Raw genomic sequence first — 14,829 nt, forward strand, 5'->3', positions numbered from 1 at the left:
TGTGACACTGGAGTAGTGGTCAAAAAAGGCTGCAGGGATTTAATCATTAAAGAGGAAGACCACGAGGGAGGCAGCCTCTGTGTCTCCAGCCTGTGCAGTATCCCTGGGAAATGAGACAGACTTGCTCCTCGATACACCTAAATATTTGCATTTGTAAAAAAGAGATCTTCTTAAAACTTAAGGGGCTTCCCTGCTGGTGTAGTGGTTAAGAATCTGCCTGCCAACGCAGGAGATGTGGGTTCAATCCCTCGGCTGGGAAGATCCCATGTGCCTCGGAGCAGCTAAGCCCGTGTTCCACAACTACTGAGCCTGTGCTCTACAGCCCGCAAGCCGCGACTACCGAAGCTCGTGCGCCTAGAGCCCATGCTCTGCAACAAGAGAAGCCACCGCACTTAGAATCCTGCGCACCACAGTGAAGAGTAGCCCCCGCTCTCCGCAGCTAGAGAAAGCCCGTGCGCAGCAATGAAGACTGAACACAGCCAATAAATAAATTTAAAAAATGAATAAATTTATAAACAAACAAAAAACTTCAAGTATCATAGAACTCAAGTTTTCAGAGAGGAAATGGACTCCTCAAGGTTTAGCATTTTTATATGCTTTAGAACTGCTTAGACTTCTCCGAAACATCGTAAATCCATCTGTATATTCTCATCAGAATGCCTATTTTGGTTGCACTGACACTCCTGGCTGAGTGCATATTTGAAGATCAAGATGGTCCCCAATATTACACATGGAAATACACCCCTGCTTTAGGCAAGCCTTTTGCCAGGGGTATATCCTATGATTATATGATTTTAATATTTATATTAATATAAATTTTGAGAGGGTTTAGGAATGACAACACCTCTGATTTTCTATTTCTGTTAAAAGTTCATATGTTCTAGAGGAATCCACCGATACATTATTTTAAGTCAGGATAATTCATTGATTTAAATTAATTTTACTGCTTCCAAGCTCATCTCTATTTTGTACAGTAGTGAATGTATTCATTTGCTAGGAAAAGAATGCTCATTATATATACGAAACCATCTCACATTGATGTAATACGGTTCTTGTAAAGGACTCGATGTGCTTCAGCCACGTACTTGCTCTAACATGATGCTAAAGTCCCCAACTGATAGATTGCTTTCCTGGCTCTCACATAGGGGAGCAGGGTTCAAGGACATTAGGGGGCTTGCTATGGGAATAAAGGGCAAGCCAAGAATGGTTTGGACTTACTAGAACATTCTGTCCACCCAACCAACACTGCAGGGCAAAAGGCTAGGTATCTTCGTCCTTACCAGTGGGTTTGACCAGAACTGCCAGGAAGTCGGTGGTGAAAGAGCTGACGTAGAGGAGGATGCAGGGCGCCTTGGTGGTGCTGAAGCTGAAGCGGATCTCCTCGCGGGCCAGGTCTGGGGCTCCGTTCTGCGAGTCCGGCGAGTTCTCTGATCTGCCCCCCGATTCCTTGGCACCGATCCCGGGCGCCTGGAAGTTATACCTCAGCCACATCCCCTCTTCAAAAAATGCACCCACGTCTGTTGAAAAGGAAAGAGAAAGTGGAAAGATAAGAAGTCTGATTCTAATACCCCCAACAATTTAACCTGGGTAGATGGTCAGCTTTGTTGTGGCCGCTAAGGCCATTCCTGGAGGATGGACCAACTCCAGGAAGGAGATCAGACCTGGAAAACATCTGCACAGATGGACATTATTTTATCAACATGAATATGATACCAAAAACAAAAAGCACGTAACAGAGTATAGCAATCTGTCAACTTAAAACATAGTAGTAAAATTAAGAAACGTACATCATACAAGAAAAAAATTTCACGTTTAGTATTTAGACCAAATAACTAATTTAGGTTGAAGAGAGGTGCTGAGAATAAAGGCAGTGGTATTGTTAGGGAGCTGTTGACGGAAACCACCCGCCTTGGCCAGGCCTGCTTGCTTGAGTTGTCTCACAACAGGAGGTCCTGATAAGGAACCTGGTGCTGCCTTGGGAAACTAACTGGGAGAATTCAGGAGGGGCCGAAAGAGGGAGGAGATGGCTAACCTCCTAGAACCTTTGTGCTGGAATCCATCTTGGCTGAGTGATGCGTGAGCCACCAGGAAGGGCCTGAGTCAGACCAAATATCTGCCAAGCAAGAGGACTGGCCAGAGACAACCTGGAAACTAACCCCATCACCATAACACCTGAGACTGCGAGCCACATGGCAGAGCAGTTCTCCTGGGTTCCCTAATCCTGCTGCTCTCTGTCCGGGCACCCGTTCCCAATAAAGTCTCCTGCCTCGTCAGCACATGTGTCTCCTCGGACAGTTCACTTCTGAGTGTTAGACAAGAGCCCACTCTCGGGCCCTGGAAGGGGTCCCCCTTCCTGTAACAGTATCACATGAACCACTAATTCAAGGAAGTCATGGGCATCTGCTTAGAGATTGGATGTTTATCAAGGAAAACCCTTGGTGAAACCCTGATGGAGTCCTGGGAGGCTCTGGGCATCGTATTCAAAATCACAAGACATGGAGATAGAGGGAACTGGGTTCAAATTTGGCAGTGCCATTAATTGGTTGTGCGGTCTTAGGAGAAGTCACTTTGTCAGCTTCTCTAGGCCTCAGTATTTTATATGTGAAAGGGAGGTAATAACAGTGAGAATTACAAAAGATAATTAAATTAATTAGCACATAAAAGATAGTACTCTTACTATCATTATTAAGAAATTAGAAGAAAGGTCACCACCCATCCTTCATCAGTTTTTTCCTGTGGCCTAATCAGTGCTAATTGGTTTTAATCATTTCCTGGTAGACAAGCTCCTGCTGTAGTTTTCTCCAATGTTTGCTCCCCCATGTTCTAAAATCACCTCCTGGCTCCCTGGGAAAGGCTGGGGCACACTAGCAAGCTTTGCTTGGCCTCCACAGCTACTGTTTCATTGCCTATTGCATGTGCCCTTGAAAGCATTTCCCAGACTTCTTTGCCCATGGAACCTGTTATTCTTGTAAGACCTGACATCCCACTAAACTAACACTACGCAGAATGTGTTTTGTGAAACACCACTCTATTTTATAATTAATATGAGAGGACCAATTTTAAAAGGATTTTTTCCTCTGGGAATTTTTTTTTTTTTTAATATTTATTTATTTATTTATTTTATTGGCTGTGTTGGGTCTTTTTTGCTGTGTCCGGGCTTTCTTTTAGTTGTGGTGAGTGGGGGCTACTCTTCATTGTGGTGCACGGGCTCCTCTTGTTGGGAAGCACGGGCTCTAGGTGTGTGGGCTTCAGTAGTTGCAGCACATGGGCTCAATAGTTGTGGCGCACGGGCTTAGTTGCTCCACAGCATGTGGGATCTTCCTGGAGCCGGGATCGAACCTGTGTCCTCTGCATTGGCAGGCGGATTCTTAACCACTGCGCCACCAGGGAAGCCCTTCCTCTGGGAATTTTGAAGTTTGTTCTTGCGAAAGAAGCACAGAGAGAGGCAGCAGCACAGCCTAGTGATTCCGGGTCTGGAGTCAGACACCTGTGGCTAACCAACCCTGCTAACTTGGTCAGTGGCTTGAAACACTCTAAGATTCGGTTTTCTCCTCTAAAAACTGGGGCCTCAGGCTGTTGTGAGGATTAAAGAACCATGGATGACACTTGGCCTACTGCCTGGAATATATGATAAGCGTCCAATAAAGATTGCTTAGTCACACTGCAAAGACAGGATACCACTTTCTATTGAGAGCCACAGATGCCACCGGAACCCCTCCTCACACGACCTCACACGACCACACACAACCACACACGTGCAATGCTCCACCCGGCACTGCTGCAGAGGCTGCCCTGTCCTGCTTCCCACTGAGCTGTGGTGAAGAGTTCAGCTAACTACAAGCTCTCAACTGTGGGCAGTACTGTTCTTCTCCTGGCCCCCATCACAAGGTCTTTTGCAAATTGCATGTGTGTGTGTGTGTGTGTGTGTGTGTGTGTGTGTACGGAGGGTACTATTGGCATTTGGTGGGCAGGGGTGAAGCCTGCCAAGTGTCTTGTGACTTGTGGGACTGTCTCACACAATTAAGAACTGTCCTGCTCACAATGCCTAGAGTGTCTTTGCTGGGGCCAGAGTCTGCGATGTGAGCCTCATGCTTCCAGGTGAAATTCATATGCTCTTTTTTAAACAACATCAGCTGATCATACAAGACCCACTAGGCTCCCACTACATTTCCGGCTGGGAGCTGGGGAAACAGTGAAGGAGACAGTGGTGATCCTCACCCTCCGCAGTTCAGATCCTAGTGGGACAGATGCACATTCCTAGGACTGGCTGATGTGACAGCGTCTAGCAGCTGGCAGGGGCCGGGAGCATTTGGGGACCGTAGGCAGGCAGGCCACCTGGACCAAAGACACCTAGGAGTATGTTTTGCCAGCAGAGTGGTCCTACCAGAGGATGCAGGGGTCAGCATCTGAGAACAGGTGTGGGCCATGCAGGAGAGAAGAGGTAGACCTGGGGCCTGGAGAGAGGGAGGGAGGAAGCCCAGAGATCAGAGCTGGAGGGCTTGAACAAGCTAGAGATGAGCAGACAGGGCTGATGCACGTGGAGAGAGAAATGTATCAGGCCCTTGAAATTCAAGACTGAGGAGCGAAGCACCAGGGCCTGGTGGGGGTTGGGTGGGGAGTTCTGGGCAGCAGAGGCTGAGGAAGCAGGTAAAGCCACAGAGACCACAGGCACCTGAACCACAGAGGCAGCATATCTCTGGCAAGACCCTAAGTTCCCCTGCGCCAGGCACCCCCCAGTTATTCTGCTCCCAGAGAGCGGGCACTCTGAGTTCCTGACTGCATTTCTTAACAGGCCTGGGGGCCTGTTAATTGCTGGTGCTCAGGCCCAGCCCCAGAATTTAGCTCAGAGAGTCTGACTCAGAGGATCTTGAGAATCAGCATGTGTAGGAGGTGATGCTTAGGGACACGAGTCTGAGGTCCTGGGAGCCAGAGCTGAGGCAGGATGGTGTGCCTGGTGGGGACCCTAGGTGGTCCTGTTTGGGTGAGAACATACGCTTTTCTCAGCTAAACTGGCAACGCTCGTTTTAAGGCAGATCATGAAGGGAAATCTGGGAAGCTAAGCGTTTTGGATAAACAAATACAAAATATGCCATGGAGAATATTTTGGTGTATTTCAGTGTCGTGGTTAAGCAGCTTCATGGATTCACGCCAGTTTGGAGGAAGGGATAGACCACCCTTAAAAGTGTTGCTCTGAAAACACATCGTAACCCAGCTTGCAAAGTGGGCCTGGGAGTGCTGTGAGCCACTTAAGGTTCCAAGCAGCAGATTTACAGCTGTCATTTCATGGTTTCAGATCGTTTTAAGGAATTGCCAAATCAGGCTACTGTGATTTCATTTAGGAAAGTAATACTCCCACCCCTTCTGAGTGAATAACTAAAATAACACTAACTTCACAAGCCCCAAATAACACCTTTTCCCCCGTTAAATGATCAAAAAGTATTGATTTAGAATGTTTGATTTAAGGTTTTATACTATATGAGGTAGTTTAATTTTTTTGATATTCATTTTTTGGGATAGAAAAAATGACAAATTTTGGGTCTAGTTATGCTAAGATGTGTTATGAAAGAGATTTGTTGAATTACGCTTCTCAAAATTTTGAAATACATTGTGCCTGTGTAGACTTAGGATCGTAAAGGACAGGGACCTTGAAGTAGACAAGTAATCTCATCTTAACCATTTCTTGGTTGTCAAAATGGAGCATGTATAAATGACCCCTGATTGTGGGAAGTAAGTTTGGAAATATTTGAAATAAAAATCCACAAACCATACATCCCAGAAAAATACCACAAAGGTATTGTCCCCTTTGTGTAACCAAATCCCCGATGCTCACGGTGGAAAACAAACAGCTGGCGCCCACCCCTGCTATTAAATTTCTCCTCATCTTCTTCTCCTCCAAGTTCTGTAATTCTATTCGTTTTGTCTTTTCACTTAGGATATATTTTGCAACCTGTCTTCTTTAAATAGACATGATTCTTTTTATTTTGTAACTTCCCCATGAGGACACAGAATTGAAAGTCCCCAACTCACAGATGGGCTCTTTTCCAAAAGTTTATTTTAAAGTCAGTAACTTGCAACTTGGAAATATTTCCCCATAGAAACAATGCTTTAAATGATGGTTAGTTTGCCAGGAGAGTCGACAAATGCTGCATCACTCTGGATGGATAATAAAAGATAATTGAAGAGTGTCACTGTGTATTCGTAATTAAAGCAGAAACAACAGCCACAACAAACGTTAAGGTGTAATGTGAATGTGAGAACCCCAGGGGACCATGTTCCCACAAGGCTTTCATCTAATTTATCCAGGGGTGTGCTGCTAAATGTCACACAGCTGGCTCTCCTGAGGGGAAACCCTGTTTGTGGTGTCTGCCTAGTCCCATGGTGTAAACATTCCCACCGTGGCTGATTTCAAGCTGCCAATGCAACATCACTAACTACAGAGTTGGGAAGAGATGTTCACCATCGGTCTCCCAGCCTGTGTGAACTGCCTCCACCCACTGTCACTGACTCAGACAGTCAAGCAAACCACCTTTACTGAGCCCCCGTCTTGGCATGTGTCTTAGTCAGCTCAGGCTGCTGTAACATGTTCCCATAACTGGGTGTTGGAAACAACAGAAATCTATCCTCATAGCTCTGGAGGCTGTAAATCCAAGACTGAGGTGTTGGCTGGTTCAGTTCCTGGTGAGAGGTCTCTTTCTGACTTGCAGACACATTTTCTTGCCATGTGCACACATGGCAGAGGGAGAGAGATCTAGCTCTCTGGTCTCTTCTTCTAAGGGCACTAATCCCATCATAAGGGCCCCACCCTCATGACCTTATCTAAGCCTAGTTATAGTCATACTTCGGTATCCTTGGGGGATTGTTCCAGGCCCCACTCAGATACCAAAATCCTTGGATGCTCAAGTCCCTTATATAAAATGGCACTGTATTTGCCTATAACCTACACACATATTCCTGAATACTTTAAATTATCTCTAGATTACTTATAATACCTAATATAAATGGTAATATATATTACATTTATATATATATATATATATTAGGTAGTTGTCAATGTGCTGCAAATTCAAGTTTTGCTTTTTGGAACTTTCTGGAGTTTCTTTTTCTAATATTTTTGATCCATGTTTGGTTGAATGCATGGCTGTGGAACCTATAGGCATGAATGCTGACTATATCACCAAAGGCCCCACCTCCGAAACCACGGCACTGAGGCTTAGGGGGTGGGGAATGCAAACATTCAGCCCATAACAGCAGGCTTCCTTCTTTTTTTTTTAAGCTCTTTATTGGAATATAATTGCTTTACACTGTTGTGCCAGGTTTTGCTGTACAACAAAGTGAATCAGCTGTATTTATACATATATTACCTCCTGCTATAACCAGACTTTAGTATTTGCTTACTCCTTCCTGCCTTCCAAAACTCTCTTCTACTTTGTCCTCATTACCCTGGATCCTGAAGGCTCTGTTCAGCTTCTATTTAATTTAGGGGAAATTTCTGCAGAACAGAAACCACAGCCCAAGCTTCAGGGTCATTAAACTCTTTCATGGATGAATTTCACTGCTCAGAATGATCACTCTCATTAATTGTTTTTTAATTAATCATCAAGTAAGAAAGTTAAGTGAATTTTATGGAACTCTGCTCCTAGAGACCTTGGACATCACCCCTCTGTGTGTTTCCTGATTCTGCATCAGGCCCGGTTCCTTCCATGGCAATCTGCAAGGCCCAGCTCTGTTTAAACTTATTTCCTGTTCTACTCCCAAGGTCCCACTATCCTGAAATATAACCAGTTTCTCTCCTGGACTCGTATTGGCAAAATCTGCTTTTTCTCTCCAAATGTACCACTCTGAATTTCCCTCCTGAATTTTTTATTCCGTTTGTTTGATGTTTTCTTCAATTTACTAAAATCATTTTGGACCAACAACACTGGACCCAGACGGGTTAATGTTCACCTCTACTTATTCTGTTTCCCCAGGTGAATACATGTCTATTGTAGCCATTTTCCCACTATTCTTTCTAAAAGTCAGGTCACTGCCAGGTCAGTTTGTATGTAATAAGCTTCAAGTGTCTGAATCCATACAAAGGAGGAAAGTACCAAAGAAAAATCTCTTACATTTAGCCTGAATGGTATGTGCTACCCATGAGACACAGGTGTAAAGTTTATTACTGGAAACACATCAATAAACTCTATGGTCTATGAGTTGACTATGTGGAGCCAGGGGGCTTTCTCACTTGGAGTTTAAGAGCCAACAGCCCTGAACAGCTTTACTAGAGTCTTAAACAGGAAGCCAGTCTGCACCCAGAATTTCCAGGGTCATGCTCCTGAAATGGTTAATAAGCACTGCTGGCAAACATCACAGTTAACAGGTGACAATGCTTCTGGGAGAGCAAGGAGATGAGGACGCCACTGCAGCACTTCCGCTGAGACACGTACACGGGGTTGATATGGCACAAGCAGAGGGCAGGAATCAAAAGGTGTGGGTTTTATTTTATATATATATTTTTTAAATTAATTTTTATTGGACTATGGTTGCTTTACAATGTTGTGTTAGCCTCCAAAATGAATCAGTCATACATATACAGATGTCCCCTCCCTTTTGGACTTCCCTCCCATTTAGGTCACCACAGTGCATTAGGTAGAGTTCCCTGTGCTATAGAGTATGTTCCCATCGGTCGTCTATTTTATACACAGTATCAATAATGTATATGTGTCAAGCCAGCCTTCCAATTCCTCTCTCCCCACCCCTTTCCCCCTTGGTATCCATACGTTTGTTCTCTACATTTATGTCTCTATTTCTGCTTTGCAAATAAGATCATCTATACCATTTTTCTAGATTCTGCATATATGCGTTATTATATGATATTTGCTTTTCTCTTTCTGACTTACTTCACTCTGTATGACACTCTCTAGGTCCATCCACGTCTCTACAAATGATGCAATTTCATGCAAAAGGTGTGGGTTTTAGTCCTGGTGTTGCCACCAAGTAGATATATGACCCTGGACAGGCAAGTCATTGAATTGCTGTGGACTTTAAATCATTCCCATCTTAAAGAATGAACCCATTTCTTCCTCTGGCTAGTACCTAGTCTTTTCCATATTTTCTTTCAAATATTTATTAAGTGCTTTCTTTAAGCCATGAAGTTATTAGAGATTTAATAGGAAGTAAATTATATTTAAGTTAATCACTGAAGGAGAATAAGATTTAACGGGGACTGGGGGGTAGGGAAAACATTTTAGGAAGAGAAAAGAGCATGTGCAAAGGCCCTGAGGAAGGAAAGACTATTAGGGACCAATGCAATCAAAGTCAAGATGGCTAAAATTCAGGGGTGAGTGGCAGGAAAAGACTGGAGAGAAAGGGAGTGGCACGTTGAGGAGTTTTTGTATAGAAAGTAATGGGCAGGACGTCCCTGGTGGTGCAGTGGTTAAGAATCAGCCTGCCAATGCAGGGGACATGGGTTCAATCCCTGGCCTGGGAAGATTCCCACATGCTGCGGAGCAACTAAGCCTGTGCGCCACAACTACTGAGCCTGCACTCCAGAGCCCCTGAGCCACAACTACTGAGCCCATGTGCCACAACTACTGAAGCCCGCACGCCTAGAGCCCGTGCTCCACAACAAGAGAAGCAACTGCAGTGAGAAGCCCACGCACTGCAATGAAGAGTGGCCTCTGCTCACTGCAACTAGAGAAAGTCCACTTGCAACAAAGACCCAATGCAGCCTAAAAATTAATTAAAAAAAGAAAAAGAAAGGAAGTAATGGGCAGCCCTGAAGGGTTTTAAGCAGAGGTGATATAATTGGCTTTGCAGTTTTAAAAGATCATTCTGGCTGCAGTGTGGTGAAAGGGGGGAGAGGAGAGTGTTTCACTCCTAAACTTAAATTTCATTCCTTTTCTTAACTTTTGGGATATCATTTGGAGCATCTGTAAATCTCCTGAAACTTCAAGCAAAAGTAAGTGTGTATGCACTTTTCTGGGGAGAGGGTTAACAGTTTTAATTGAATTTCATGACCTCAAATCTCCAAATTTAAGGAAAAATAATAAAAATTAATTCACTCATTACTCACTCAAAATGGTACATCGAGATGCTCAGTGTCATGAGGCTCTGTGTTGGATGCTGACTCGACCCCCAGACCTTCCTTACCCTCATTATCTGGACCTGCTCCTTCCTCACTGCATCTCCCGCACTCTGCATGGGGTCTTGCCTGATTGGATTACTGGCTTTCACACCTCCGCTTCCTTCTCTATGCCTCATTCACTATTCCAGTCAGGGTAAGCACCAGCTCCTTGCGAAAAGAGCCCCACACAGTGTACAGAGCTCCTCTAAGTGCCCTCCCAGCTCTGCGTTGTAACTTCGGTCCAACACGTGTAACCTTGTTTGCTTTGAATTGGTAAACATTTCTTGGCATCTTACTCTACGCTAGGCCCACGCTGATAACAAGGGCAAACATACTGAGACTTTTCCCCCGAAGGAGTCCACAGTGGGTTGGGAGACAGAGTAAAGACATCATAGGAACAGAGTTTGAGATGTAGAATCACAGAGTGTGTGGGGACAGAAACAGCAGGAGGAGAGGTGGGCTCTCTCAGGGGTGGGTGAGGGAAGATCTGGATGATGCACTAACCAGCTGACTCTGAGTTGGGTACCGACAAACAAGCACACATCTGCAAGACGCACCAGGCAGCAAGGGTGCTCCCGGGGAGGAGAACAGCGTGCAGACGGCACGGAGGAGTGGAGCGGCGTGGGGTTCAGGAAGGTCTGTCAGAGCGTTGCAGCCCCGCAGTGCTTTAGCAAAATATGTCTCAGGCAAACGCTCAGAGATTCTGACTTCATTGATCTGGGGAAAGGCCTGCCGGTTGGTGCATTTCAATATTTCCTGGGATGACTCCATTGTAATCCGTTTAATCAACGGAACCCTCGAGCTCTGCTGCTCTAGGTGTGGGTCTAACGCAGCTTCAAGTGTGAGGTGACAGGTGGCAGGAGGGGCCAGTGGGAAAGTCAGGAGGGAGGCTGCAAAGGGCCTGGAATCACTTCTTTAAAAAAGTTTTAGAAGGAAGATATCCTTTGAAATAATTTCAAGTTTACAGAAAAGTTGCAAAATTAGTAAAAGAACTCCCATATCCCACATAGCCAGACTTCCTACCTTTTAATATTTCACATTTCTGTGTGATGAACATATACATGCACATAATACATATATATGTATACGCACACAGACACAAACACAAAAAGACTGATTCCTGAAACCATCTGACAGCTGGCTACGTCAAGAAGCCAACATTAACACAACAATATTGTCCCATTTCTGGAAAAAATGTATATACAGACACAGATACTTATATACACACAAATAGTTTTGGAAGACCATCTTAAGCCTGTATATACATGCATGCATATATATATATATTTCCACACAGGAAGATTTTTGCGAATAAGCAGGCAGCATTGCGGGCCTACCTCACCTCTTTCATCCTGGGAAGGAGGGGAGGCGAGAGAAAGGGAAGGCCCGGGAGGGATAAGGAAGCTGGGAGCTGAATGCCTTAGTCACACGTCTGGATCCTCATTAGAATGTGAGCATTTTAGGATAAGAACTTTGCCTAGTAACCTCAGCCAGCCCCGGACTCCAGAAAATACACAATAAATATTTTCTGAATGGAGCTAAACTAAATTTGAATTTTTTTTATAGCAACAGTATATTCCTTAACTAGTTGGTCTGCACTGGTCAGTTAGTTGACATTTAACTAACTGACCAGTGCAGTTACTTACACTAACTGGTCCTTAGTTGCCATTTTTTCAGTCTCATTCCCTTTGTAAAGGGGGCTTCTTGAGAGAAATGCTATTCCATCAACTTAGACATAGTCATTAATTAAAAGAGAAGTTTATTAATGAAAAAGTTATTAATGTTATAAGATGCATTCAGAACCATGTATCCAAAAGAATTAAATGACTTACAGCTTAACAGATGTGCTTAATTTCTATTTCTTTTTCTCCCTATTACTGACTTAGCAAGTGGAAACATATTTTGACAGATTGGTCAACTGTTTGAATAGCCTTAACAGGTAAAGTTGTCCCCAGCCAAATGTTTCTGCCTCATTTGACCTCTGCTCTGCTAACTTCATTGTTTGCAATGAAGCTATGGCTTTTAGGAATTATTTGTTTCTTTGTAAATTTATTTACTTACATAATTTGTGCCTGTTACAGATACAAGGGACATTCTATTGATTCTATCCATTCTGCTGTTAAGTAGCAGGTTGCTTCTTCTTTGCCCTGTACTTGACACTGCACGTCCTGTATTTTCTTGCTTGCTCAGCTAATCTGAAGACCCAGATAGAATTCTTGACCATGAGAGTCCTTGAAGACGAGCACTGCTTTTAATTCACTTCTCTAGCTGCAGAATGTAGTGAAAGTAGGCCCTCACTGAGAGTTTGTTGATCCAGTGTGTACACCTTTGAGCTGGAGCCTGATGCATGTTTACGTGCCATAAGGAAAGGAGCTTCTATTGAATTCCTGCTATGTGTCAGTCACAGTGGGCCATTTTCATGTATTATTTTAATTTAATTAAACAGCAACATTTTGGGGATAGATGCTATCATCCTAATGTTACAGATAAGGTAACAGATCTTGGGAATGATTTGCCCAACAATACCCGCATTATCCACAGGGATCTGTTTACCAGTTTCTTGTTTGGGAATTTAAAAAATTTATTTATTTATTTATATAAAGTCTTTATTGAATTTGTTACAATGTTGCTTCTGTTTTACGTTTTGGCTTTTTTGGCCGTGAGGCCTGTGGGATCCTAGGTCCCCAACCAGGGATTGACCTGCACCCCCTGCATTGGAAGGCGAAGTCTTAACCACTGGACCGCCAGGAAAGTCCCTAGCTAGGGAATTTTAAAAGGAAACAATCAAGTAACCACTGATCGTTTATTATCCCCAAACATAAACATTGACTCTTTAAGGTGATAAAATTCTGTTTTCTTTACCAACTACGACCTTAACAGAAAAGAACCACCAGAAAATCCACAAATATCCTAATACTTACAATAATCTTTGCTACTATTAAAATGATTTCTATTCTGATTTTAGAAAGCCACACCTGAAAGCCATGGTTGACTGTAAGATCTGAGACGTTCACATCTATGTTGCCTGAAATCCAAAGCCATTCCCATTTGCTCATTTTTTTATAATTAAAGCAGGGCATAGCTTTTGAAACAAGTTACTTTTCTTGACCAAGGAAGGTAAATGGAATGACTTTGCTTATTATTCCTCCTTATCTCAGCCATTTTGTCTCTGTGGCTACTTTATTTGGCTACTTGAGATTTGTCAAAATGTTCTACCCAGCCCTGAATTGTCCTCCAACCAACAGAAACCATCCTCAAACCTTCTTCAGTCTTTAGAGAACATGCTGCACTGTACAGGCAGCTTTAATGGGGGTCGACTACCATGGCTGGAGTCTCCCTCATCAGATGGGAAGTAGCCTCCTGTGGTTGAGGTTAATGGCTACATAAACAGAGGGATTTAAAGAAACTCATCTAGGCTTGCTGTCTTGACTGGGGCACGAACATATAAAGTATTAGAAGCTAGTGGCAATCTACTTCATGAAACTCAAGAACTTGGTTTTATCCCAGTATAGTTATCTGAGGCCTCATAGGGTTGGTGGATGTTGAGTAGGTAGCCCACACTACGCCTCTTGGGGAAAAAAAAAAAAGATGCTTATTGAAACTGTTAATGATGTCACCCAGAATCCAAAAGTGGACAGGCCAAAGGCCACTGGGCTCCTTTCCAGGCCAGGAGCTGTCTTTACGCTCAGCCTGCCTTTCCGGTTTACAAATAACCTCCCTGGCTTTGTTTGTATGTCTTGTCACTAGTTTCTGTGACAACTAGACAAACATTCATTCTCCTACGAAACAGATTCAAAATGCAATAATTTCAAAGGCTCTCTCACACTAAACTACAATTGGTAATTGACACATACAGATACCGAGGACCAAAAGTTCCTTGAGGGTAAAGACTGCATTTTAGTTGATCTTGTATCTCCAGAGTCCAACACAACACCTGGCACACATTAGGTACTTAATACACACTTAACGAACTAACAAATGGATTAATGGCTTCATGGAACACTTTGGCCATATTCAGATTTTTTTCCCACCATCTCCCTGCAAAGAAAATCCTAGACATGTTGGCAATGTATTTCTATCACCATCTATAATTTTTGAGGGTAGAAGATAAAATATGGGATAAAAAGCAAAGATTCCCCTCAAAGAAGCCAAGAAATAATTGGCAATCAGTACATTTTTTGAAAATGTACTGATATTTGAAAAGTTCAGGATTATAAATTATCCAGAATTCCAGAAAATGAAGTTGTCATTAACAAGTTGTTGTATTTTGGCTGCCTTTTGGTGGAAGAAGAAAAAAAAAAAAAGAGAAAGAAGTAGAAATGAGAGGAAAAAGGAAAAAGAAGAAAAAGGATGAATTTGGGCTGCTGCTTCACTGCACTGTCACACGTGGCCTTGAATAATGGGTTTCTCCTCACAGTAAGAGCCCTCCAGAAATCTTCATGTACGTGCTTGTTAATTTGTCCGGGGAAATTAACATTTCGGGCCATTTGCCAGCTCCTCTTTTCCTGCTACTTCAAGGAGAACAATATTTTCAAGTGAGGAGACAGCTTCAATTACAAAACTGACAACTAAAATTTTACTTTAATATTTTTTCCCTCTATTCTTCAGGCATGCCCCTCTTTTTGCACCACATCTGTGGGAAAAGAATAAGTTTATTCACGGCTGCATGAAATAAATTTATTCTTATATGAAATAAATTAAAAATACTTGCAAAATGTTTTCTA

The 14,829-nt window shown here is 43.3% G+C and overlaps 1 protein-coding gene across 1 annotated transcript in view; it reads right to left on the bottom strand.

The window, feature by feature from the left end:
- The window catches only part of CNTNAP2 (contactin associated protein 2), a 2,049,865-nt gene that overhangs the window by 162,704 nt on the left and 1,872,332 nt on the right, over positions 1-14,829 (bottom strand). Inside the window, exon 19 of the mRNA XM_057731238.1 lies at positions 1,281-1,517. Within this exon, the coding sequence (XP_057587221.1) occupies positions 1,281-1,517 (237 nt within the window). The remainder of the gene's footprint in view (positions 1-1,280; positions 1,518-14,829) is intronic.

Source organism: Hippopotamus amphibius, chromosome 4 (assembly GCF_030028045.1).
Source record: "Hippopotamus amphibius kiboko isolate mHipAmp2 chromosome 4, mHipAmp2.hap2, whole genome shotgun sequence".
In the NCBI taxonomy this organism is placed as follows: domain Eukaryota; kingdom Metazoa; phylum Chordata; class Mammalia; order Artiodactyla; family Hippopotamidae; genus Hippopotamus; species Hippopotamus amphibius.